The following is an 11362-nucleotide window of genomic DNA, read 5'->3' as shown; positions in this document are numbered from 1 at the left end:
GCAGTTTGTACGAAAGGTGGTAAACAGCTGTAATGGGAGAGGGTACAGGAAAATCTGAGGTGAGACCTGCCTGCCTGCTCGGAGTGGGCGGCACACTTCACCCCAGACACTCACGTACACCGTAGCCAACCGGGCCTCGTCAAGTACAATATTGTTATGGAACCAAAACCCTCGTGCTGAGGTAACTGATAATAAAACGATAATTCCTGTCTTGGCTTTACTCGAGTCATTACAGCATGCAATGAGTGAGAGTTTTACTTGTGAGGTCGTCCTGCTCGGCAGCCTCATTTTCGGCAGCAATCTCTTCGGGTGTCTTTTTCCGTCGATTGAGACCTCCAGCGGCAAAGTCATCCACTTCTGCGGGCTTCTCTTCTTCCTTCTTTTTGATGCCATACTGCAGAGAACATATCATAGTCTACTATGGGAACACTCGATGAGCTCAACTTGACACAAATTCTTGAAGATGGGATCAAATCAAAAGTGATAACTGCATCGTTCAGAGCGGGGTTCACCCGTCCAACGATGGCCTCGGCAATATCCGTCGTTCTTACGGAGGACATATTCGTCTTATAGAAGTCAGCGGCGTGACATTCTGCCGATTCCAATGCCAAAAGCTAAACGTAACCGGGAGAAAATTTATTTCAAAAGGGGAGATCGACCGTTGTGGCGTCGCTCATAATCACAGATGTCTCGCGACGTACAGCCACCAATTTTACTTTCAGGTTGTGGCAATCCCTCAAATTATTTGAAAAAAAAAAAAAGAAACGCCGAAAAACAGCCCCCTAAAAGCGCCACTTTACCCAGATCCTTGGAGGAAAGGGTTTCGGCGATGAGAAGCTTTTATCGCCCAGAATATCGCCTCTGTTTCCTGCCGCAGTCCATGCACATTTCTCAGTTCATTGTGCTGGTACTGTAGCATAGGCCTGTTCCGCTAAAGTTTCGCGCGGCGACCGCAGCGCCGATCGGGCCCCTGTTGTGCAGCTGCCGTACTAGTGGATCGTGTGTGTCGAAATTTGCGCCGTTCCGCCGTACTGCGGTGGCACTCTCTACCAAAGAAAAGAAAGCCGGGCACACAATGCTGTTGTATTGTAAACTGTTCTAACAGCTTGAAGAACATGAGGGGTCGGATTTCCGCAGTAAGGTCGTAGCGTTTCCCCGGCAAACCATACGAGAAAGGCAGGCGAGAAGCGTGGGTGACAGCAGCATATCGCGCTTGGGTTTTCCCAGTTGGTTTTTCCCATTGCTGTGGTTTGCTGGTGCACGAACCGTCGTCACTTTTGTTCACGTTGCAGGAAACAGCTGCGGCATGTTTGCATTTTTCAGTTGTGTCAGCTTTACCGTTGCAACTGGCAGAACGCACTGCACAAGGGGCTTGTGAGACCTATAGTAAATGTTAAGTCATTACGTGGTTAGGAACAGACACGTAGTTCAAAGCGTATTTTGTGTTGCTGTACAGGTGGAATTATGGGTATGACGCTAGAAACCGGAACGACACGTTGCTGCGTGATTCATTCACTCACGCTGCCAATTATGTGTATGCTGTCGCAGGAACTTGCTAAATTTAGCTTGTGCTGTGACGCTTGACGCCATGGGCGTACCGAGAGGGGGAAAGGGTGGACGCGCCGGGACCGCGGGGGGAGCTCCCCCCCGGAGCTCCAAGGTAACTTGTGAAACTTGTGGCTCATTAGACATAAGTCGTCATGATTATTCTCTGATGTCATAATATGAACTGCTGAACACCCGCACAGTCCGCAGCGCCCATTTCCAGGAAAAGAGGGGGGCGCACGCTTTACTATCCCCCCCCCCCCCCCCCGGAAAAATCCTGGGAACGCCCATGCTGTGAACTGATAGTCGAAATTCACAAGCGCCGGAGGCGTCTGCATGTGCACGTGAATGGATGTGCAGTACGTAGAGAGGTGCGCTACACTCTAACGGAATACGGATTTACGACTTACTCGAGGGCTTTTTTACCGATCACGTCCACTTTTATGTAAATGCTTTGAGGACATGGTACTTACGTTCAAAGACACGCTGTAGCTGACGCTGTCTTTGACTTGCGAGATGCATTTCCCCTTATTCCTCCTCCCCCATAACCCACCCATCGCGTCGCCGTGAATTTCTTCTTCTAATCCGTAGACGTGCTTAATAGACGATTTGAAAAAGATGCTCGCGCCACCAAGCGCGCCGCGCAAAGCAGCATGGGAACTTTGAGGGACACTGCTCTGTCGTCTGCTACGGTTATGGTGTATCTCGGCTGACGCCGCTGCTACGCACACCGGCAATGTTGTCGTTCTTCTTCTACCTCCGCCTCTGGTCGTCTCATAATGCTTTAAGGCGCTCTAAGTTCCCATGAACCCTTGCGTGCCACAGGTGGCGCTTGCTTTTCTAAAAAGGTCTATTAGCGCCTCTCCTTTCCCTAAGTTCGAGTCCCTAAAGAATTCACTCAGAGATACTATTTCCAGAAACCCGCAGTACAGACATAACATGATTCCGAAACTGACCGGTTTGCGCAGGTAATGGTACGCGCGACCGAGGTACGCGCTTTCGGCCATATGTGGCGCTGAAGGCCATGGTTCGGGGCGTCCCCAAACGTCGTGCAACAGCCCATACCCATACGCGCACAGCGTATAGTTTGAGATAAGTCACAAAACACTGGGCACATGATCAATGAAATAGACCTCTACCGAAGAAACGTCACCGTGACGTAATGATGACATTGGCAGACATATCGAAACCGAAACAGCGCTGGTGAATTTCACAAAGCCGTACTCCTTCACGAAGGTCACGGGTGGCTTCTACACACAAACGAGGTAACATTTTTAGACGCTTTCGTGTCTTTATTCGCGTTCCCAGTCCACCGCGGAAAGAAAACCAAGAGCTGCATCGTCTGATATTCAATGTCCTAATCCTGTGCGAGATGTGGTTTGTTATTACGACTTAGTTTGCGTTTGCTTTGTATAGAGACACTACGTGCACTCCGAGAGAAACTCGTGCCCTTCGGGCTCCAGAAGATGGAAAAGCCCGGTAGCCATCTTTAGAAAGGGCTACCGAAAAGATAGGGCTACCGGTAGAATGGAGCAGAAGAAGGGCATACAACTGATATAATATGTAAGGAATTACAAAAAAAAAAAATCTTACAATATGAGAAGCCACATTTAAACGTGTCTTTCTCGCGATTATTGATTTTTTGCTATAGTAGTTCCACTCAACCAAGTTGACGACGCTATCGTATCATCTGACGTCATTTGTTTGTAAACAGGGATAGGTCTATAGACCTCTACCCGAGAAACGCCATCATGACGTTGCTTGGCAGACGAAAACCGAAACAAATCGGAAGGGGAGGGCTGGGTTCCATGAATGGGCACTTGTTCGCTGCCTCCTACTGAAAGAAAAGTAGGACAGAAGGTCGCGTTCCTTTCAGAGACTATCGTAATCCCCTCAAGACCGTGGCTTTCGGGCGCGACCTTGTTCGCCCCTTAGCTTCGAGCATAGTTCAACTCTACCAAATTGGTGGCGCTGTCGAACACTATGACGTCATTTGTTTACAAACAGGGAGAGGTCTATTGTGACATTGTAGACATTATGCGCAGCCAGTCGGCTAATCAGGAGCCTTAACGTTTGGCTGACGTTTCGGCCGGTTCTGGCTACCATCGAGTTCTACTGGATTTCACGGCTGCCGCCGTTATCCGGTATTCAAGATAACTGACGAACTAAAAGGAGCACAGAAAGCGCTTCAGTCACGCCCATTTTTTTTTCAAACCAAGCCGTTAACCTGACTGCTAAAACGCAGCATGCGAACTGATTCACTCGACAGATCCATACGTAACGCGGAATGCGATTTTGAAAATCGCGACCGCCCGCAACGGTGGCAACAATGATTTATCCAGAGCCCCCCTACACCCCCCTAACACCCCCCTAACTGTTTCACCTGTGTACCCCCTACAGGGGGTGCGTTTGTGATTTCAGGTTTAGACACATGTCTGTAATGATATGTGAAGCTGTAATGGCGTAACTATATAATGATGACCCCCCCCCTTCCCCAATCTTTTCCCAACACCCCTCCATGCTTGGGATTCCGGATAAACCACTGGGTGGTAATGCCCGCAACCAGAGCCGTAGCGACGGGGGTGCAAAAGGGGCAGCCGCCCCGGGCGTCCTCGCCGGAGAGGGCGCCGAATGGCAGGCCCTGGCAGTTTGGTCTCACAGTATAAAGCGGGCATGAAGAGAATTTCAATTCACGATCTCGGCAGTGCAAATAAGCGTTTTCTTTTCTTTCTTTACGGGGTTTCTGCCGGCAACAGGAGAGGGGGGCGCTTCAGATCTGCCCTGCCCAGGGGGCGCTCTTGCCTCGCTACGGCTCTGCCGAGGAGAAAAGAAAAATATACGGGGGGGGGGGGGGGGTCCAGCGTGATTATCGCGCAAGTTCTTCCATGAGCTTTTCGAGCTACTTCAAATCTCGTGAGGCGGCCTCACCTCTTATGACACCCCGCATAACCTCTTCCCGTTCAAATATTCTGCATTTTCATCCCATCATCTCGCTGTATGCACGAGGATGAGTGTGTGGGCGTACCTATAGGATCAGCGGGGTTGGGAGGAGTAAGTTTTTGTATCGGGCCTCCCCCTCCCACACACACCTTGGAGGTCTGGCTACGCCACGGTTCTTCGACAGAACTTGTCATCCACCGAAATGGACAGGAAAATCACGATTCTTCCTCACTTCACGAAGACTATCCATGTCGCTAAACATACTAGAAAGCCAACAAAAAATCCGCTAATCCCCCAAATACAGAATGTTGTCGCTGGGCAGACCTCGAAATCCGCTAAATTTAGCGACTTTTCTTCAAATTTAGCAATACTGTTTTCAGGAAACGCGCTTTCTTGAACCAGAGGCGCGTTTAGAGCTAAGAGCGAGGCAGATTTTTTTTTGTGCGGCGCGGCGGCGGTGCGCCAGCTTTGCACGTGTGGCGGCGGCGGCGGCGGCGAGCGCCGTCACATGGCGTGGCGACATTTACTTTAAAGGTAGCATACCGGCGACATTTACTTTAAAATAAGCTCTGACCTGTCTTTCACAAGGCCGCATTTTACGAATCTCCATCTTTGCATTGGTATAGGGCGAGGGGGGAATATGTTTATTAAAGAAGAAGGAAAAAAGAAAAGGAGGAAAGGCATAGGCTGACGTTTAACCATCGCATACTGCGCAGGGCACTATGGCTTTGCATCAGCACCACATGGGCTTACTGTTCATCAGGGGATGGGAGGAGCATTCGTCGAGGTGCCTGCATCAAGCATGCGAGAAAACGAATTCTGCGAAATTGACGAGCGCTATTAAAAGTCGACACATCGAATTATGCGTACGGCGGCTGGATGCTATTTATGAATGCCAGAGTTTCGTGCTAGCGGGCCAAGAACAAGAAGTAATACAGCAATATTTACTTTCAACAGTTGCAGACGGACACCGTAACAAAGAAACTGCTTATTCTTTTTTTCTGAGGCCCGGACGCATAAGTGACAGAGACAGTACGATACCTTACCAATGACAATTAACAACATTGACGAACGAGGATAACGGCTCTGCTGCTTTTCCAATGCCTCCTCGATAACTGCACCCGTTGGACAATGGAGAAGTGTCACGTGTCATTTCTGGCGCGAAAGGTCGCCGAATTGAAGGGCTCGAAGCGTTTTTATTGCGCATATTCCTTCGACCAAAGGTGTCCTGTTCCCACCTATTTTAAGACTGCGTCGTGCAGTAACATCGGGAGAAAAATACGAAATACAGTCAACCCTCGATTTATGAACACCCTCGGTTCCCCGAAAAATCGTTCATAAATCGAGGGATTCATAAATCGAAAATTCCTTTAAGTGAGTACTATCGAGCAAATGGAACAGTATTTCCGAGTTGGTATTGTGTTTATAATGCAATATATTGTGTAATTTTGCTTTCGACCATGCCTTCAGCTGGAACACTGGAATACCTGGAATACCTGGAAACGTTTTGTCTGTTCAGGCGTCATTCATAAGACCACGAATAATCCCTTTGAAGGTTTTTGTTGGCCTCGGAACGATCCGTTCATAAATTGAGGGCAAAAACGCTGGGCAACTCCTAGTTGGTTCCCAGAAATTCCATTCATTATTCGAATATCGAGGTTCATAAAACGAGGGAAAAATGCATGTAAAAAGTTTGGTTCCTCGCGCTAGTGTTCATAAAACGAGGGAATTCATAAATCGAAGGTTCATAAATCGAGGGTTGACTGTACTTCGGGAGGGGTTCTATATGGAAACTTAGGAGGAGGATTTCCACTCTCGTTTATCTCCTCCGAAATGCACCACCAAAGATACGAGTTCGTGTGGACCTCAACGACCCCCTCCCGTCTCCGTTATACGACTGCAGTGCACGAATGCCACCAGTGCGGCATCATTTCTGGTAGTGTATTCTCTCCCTCCCTCTTGGCACCTCTCGTGTATCCCTTTTTCCTATTTACGTGCGAGCCCTTCCTAAACTGTGAGAGTCCAAAAGGCAGCACAGATGTTTCATGGCCCTATAATTTCTTCGTTCACCAAACTCTTCTTTCGCGGCGATATTCAGCATTTGCACGATTTGACTTGAGGGGTGGCGAACAGGAAGTGAAACTGCAGCTTCGGAACTGACCGATGGGGCAATGCGGGTCTAAAGCTAGAGACGCGAAAAATCACGAAACAAAGTCTCCGACAAGCACAATACGACTGCAGCGGTGGTGGTGGTGATGGTGAAAGGGCTTGCCGTTGTCGGCCTCACGTATGTGGGCAACGTCACGACTGACGCCCTGGGGATATGTGCGTCCTGGGCCGACTTCTAGGGGAACTGTGCCGACATATGTCTGAAAGCGTCTGCAGCACTTGTACACGTGACGTCCGAAAGACCAGTATAAAGCGAAGGTCAGCGTACATATTGGCGGCTGTGATGCGCATGCCTTGGGGGGCCCCGTTTGCACCCCTATGCCGACGCCCATGGCTCCAGCGGGCAGCGACCGACCGACCGACCGACCATCGCGCCGGTTCCTGAAACCTCCATTTAGGGGTTCGGTTTCTGCGCTAAAACGGGTGACACGGTGTTTCGCGGAAAGTCAGCATTTTCGAGCCTTTGAATATGTAGAACCAGCTGCAGTTCCTTCTCCAGTCGCCTGGGAAATGCGCAGAAGATTAGCGTGCCAGTTATGTCCCAGTGCTTTGCTGCAGGATCCGCTGGGATCCGTCCACCCCGGCCAGTAATCGACCTCTCGCGGTTTCAGTTTCCCACGGAAGGGTCTTTAAGGGTCTTTCATACTGAACTGAAAGGGTCCTGATACTGAACTGTACAGCGGTAACGCACAGTGCCGGATCGGATGAGCGTGTTTCGTCGGCTGCTATTGGACTGGATTGGATTGGATTAAAAATAATATGGAGATTCCACAAGTGTGGAGGTGGCAGCAGATTAAGAATATTGGTCAGTGATTTTCGCGTGCACCTGGTGGCTGAGGCCCATTTCAATCGGAGGATTCACTCCCGTCTGCTCCTTTCGACCGTTGTCACGCGGTGTGCGCAGACGCAGCTCATGTATCTGTTCTCGCTAAAGCTTTAGAATTCCAAGAAGGATATAATCAGTGAAGCCACAGAGATAGGGATGCGGAAAAGAAGAAAGAATCTGGAGTACAGGAACAACTGCCTCGGCAAAATCCATCATTCCTTCTTTCGATTTCACCATCATAAAAGGTAAATAAATTGTGGATCACTTTAGTAAGCCCGTTCAACCTCAAGTTCTCGAGCGTTCAAAAATGCCTTACATCGGTGAGTACTGTTTCAATAATAATTGGGGAGTCAACTGTGACGTCACAGTGGCCGGGTCTTTTCCACCAAGTTGGCACCGTCTTGGGCCTTCTGTGTCACAGATCAGGGTGTCGAACCGAAACGTTTTTCGTTCCGGTTCTACCATAAACGGTTCGGTACCGGTTCCGCTCCGGAGCAAAAAAAATAACGGTTCATACCGGTTTTAACTGGTTCCGCTTCTGGTGGGCGTATTGATTCCCAGAAAAAAACAATCGATGTTGCAAAATGTAAACCCGTTTATTCCGCATACATGGTATTTGATATTAATAGGCAGCTGCGAAATTGGTAGCTCCTGGTTCCTGTAGGTGACTGTCTCTTCAAATAGGCTTTCTCCTTTCTTGAAGCGCATGATACAGACGGACTTGTTTGTTGTGATGTCATACGTAAAGTACTTTCTTGCTGGATTGGTGCGATCGCATCCCATCCCAATGTCTGTTGCTGCTTCCTAACCAGCAAGCACTACCGCACGAGTACGACGCAAATCGAGGAACATCTTCACTCACAAACGCGCTCGACGGCTCCGTTTTCTTTTCTTCGTGTCCTGTCCACAAAAGAGGCACCACTTCACACGCGCTTGCCTCGAGGATATGTAAATGTATTCAACTTCGCTGCTCTCAAACAAGGGACTCGTTGCGCGACATTACCGATAGAGAAGCCGTTACGCATCCCCCCCCCCCCCCCTCTTGGGTCGCTGTTTTGTTGAGGAGAGTTTGGGCGGATGAAATTAAAGCGAACAACGGCACTTTGGTAGAGAGCCACAACCGGTCACATGTACCTGTAAGTATATATGTGCGCGAACGATAAAACGTTACAAAGGGAGCCTAAGGGCCATAGTATATCGACATACATTGCACCGTAACCTTAACCCTCGTAAAGTATCCATGACATGACTTCAGAACGCACGACTCGTAGTCCAAACCGGCGAAGTTTTTGCTTGGACCGAAAACCGTTAAATAAATTTTTCGGTTTCCCTCCTAAGCGAAAAAAAAAAAAAACGTATACGGTTTCGATTCCGTTGCGGTTCGCTCCAAAATAGCGTTTTTTTTTTCCGGTTTACGGTTCTGGTTTTCGGTTCGCTCCGACACCCTGGTCACAGTGATAATTCCATGTCCAAATATTCTCCCATTTCTATTCATTTTCTCGTGCACATAGGAAAGGGTCATCCATCCCCCGACGGTTCCGAGTTCCACGAGTTGTCGGAGTCTGTTTCATATTTCGAGCTATATCGAGGATTCGGTTCAGGAGGAAAGGTTGCCCGACGATTCCTTTACTATGTGAGAGCAAGGTATGCTTTACCCGAACCACGACCTACTAGATTATAACGACCACGTCAGGCGCACCCCTCCCATGCGCCGCATTTTTGGAAGGCAGCGGTGGCGCTTCTGATCGTCCTTCTTATTGCTTCCTCAACTTCTACAATACTTTGTACTTCAGCTTACCTCAGTATTTCTGTACAAGCTGTGGAATTCCACAGATGTTTAATTCTGAGGTTGATTATTATCATCATTCTACGCGTTTTCATAGGAGCTATCGCTGTCGTCTGCTACGGTTGTCGTACATACGCTTCTGCGAGTTCAGAATTCAAATTTCCATCGTCCAATCGTGCGCCAGTCTGCCAGGGCGCGTCAGTAGCGCCCCTGGCGGATCGTGCGGACAGGCACCTCATAGGGTTTGCTGATTGTGACATGGTCGTTATAATCTAGTAGGTCGTGACCCGAACATACAGTGGTAACGCTGTTCACATTACTACCGAAGACGCGAGTATCCTGCAGTAATTTAGGAACAAGGGGGCAACACACTACAGATCCCCCAACTAAAGCTGTATAAGCACTATGTTGGCAGTTCACCAAATGACTCTTTTAGATGCATTTTCAGAATCTTGGTTCCTCCAACAAGTCATCATCTGTCACGCAAAATACGGACTTGGCCGTACTCAATCCACACCAATTAAATCCCGTTTTGTGCGTTTGCTCAAAGGGACCTTGCGCCTACAATTCCCGTGGGATGTTCTTTAGCTTTGGTAACTACGCATTGACTTTTACTATTTTACGACCAGCCTGTCTGGGTGCTTGTTTTTGTTTAGCGCAACATAGGCCGGAAATGTAAAGGCCTGTTCCGACATATAGCGATTTGATATATAGCGCTACAAAATAGGGCGATATTTTCCTCCTCGTAGTGCTCGATAACGCTAAAAATTAGTGCTTGCCGGAGTTGAGCTTCAGTCAACTTTTTCAGCGCTAATATTAGCACTACATTCGTGTTGGCCAATGAGGAGGACCTTCAGTGGTGACGTCGCGAAAGTCGTGGAGCTGTTTTGCTTCCGCATTTCACGGCATGGCGACCGCATTGGAACCGGCGAGTGTGTCATCCCAAATGCCTGATAATTTTTCTGATTGTCCTTCTTGATAAGGTGTTCAGTCAGTTGATCGAATTTTTCCGTCGCTGTCGAATTCTGGAGGCGTCATGCTGGGAGAGACCGGAAACGATAACTTCCACTAAATTATAGCGCTTGCGCCGCTTTGCAAGTGTGAACCGTCCGATAACAGTGAGCGCTGTTTTTGTGTGCTGTTTTGTAGCGCTATATTAGCGCGCAGCTATATGTCGGAACAGGCTTTTAGATTTATTCGTTTCACGTATTCCCCAAGTTTTAGCAGACACTGTATATGTGGTAAGTGCGGCTGATACGGGTACAACACCTACAGTATAATGCCACACAGATAACCGACAGCCGAGCACCATGATGGTAAAATATACACAGTAATGTGTTCTTGCAATGAAAGAAAGCTTTACCCGTGCAGTGCTCTACCTGGAATTTCATTGGGGCCTCAAAACGCTTGGGTGCCCTGTTGTAAAGCTCCTTCCTTGGGAACAGACCCTTCTCCGAAAATTCCCAGGCGTAAATAACATTCCTGGACAGCCGCGAACGATGATACGCAATACAAAACGCGATCGATGCAGGTTCCGCCGCGGTGCAGGAGGAAAGAAGGAGAGATTTTCTGCTTCACAAAACAGCTGGAGAAATGAGAAGCCGTCGCGTTGTTCTCACGGACGGGAGCATAGTGGTTAGAAGGATTGCTTTCCACGCCGAGACTGGGAGGTGACACGGTTTCCAATCCTCGCTGCGCTGTCTCAGGTTTTCCTTGGGCACACTTCCCCACCCCCACCCCTTCAAGTGCAACAAACGTCTGTATACGCCGCTCATAGCCGTAGTCGCTTCGCGGCGCTGACACGGCCGGCATTTTGTTCTGCTGCCACGTACGGAGAATAAGCCTGGAACACATACAATTTTCGGGATCGTATGAGCATAAGCATGGGTTGCGAATCACTACAGTGAACCCTCGTTATTATGACCGTGGTCGTTCCCGAAAATTTTGGTCATAATGCGGAATTGTCATATTAACGGGGCGGGATTTGCAGAGGTTTCACTGCATTGTTCCTCAGGAGTATGGTCGTAAAGCGCGTATGTCAGATTATCGGGGGTCATACTAACGAGGGTTCACTGTATTTGAGAAAATCGAGATTC

At 48.8% G+C, this 11362-nt stretch overlaps 1 protein-coding gene across 12 annotated transcripts in view; it reads right to left on the bottom strand.

Annotated features, from left to right (window-relative positions):
• Window positions 1-11362, bottom strand: part of LOC135377295 (complexin-like) — a 495185-nt gene that overhangs the window by 6838 nt on the left and 476985 nt on the right. For all 12 annotated transcript variants that reach the window (XM_064609614.1, XM_064609616.1, XM_064609615.1 and 9 more), the window contains one exon: window positions 259-394. In XM_064609614.1, coding sequence (XP_064465684.1) covers window positions 259-394 — 136 coding nt within the window. The remainder of the gene's footprint in view (window positions 1-258; window positions 395-11362) is intronic.

Source organism: Ornithodoros turicata, chromosome 1 (assembly GCF_037126465.1).
Source record: "Ornithodoros turicata isolate Travis chromosome 1, ASM3712646v1, whole genome shotgun sequence".
Classification (NCBI taxonomy): Eukaryota; Metazoa; Arthropoda; class Arachnida; order Ixodida; family Argasidae; genus Ornithodoros; species Ornithodoros turicata.
This window is presented reverse-complemented; position numbering and strand designations above follow the sequence as displayed.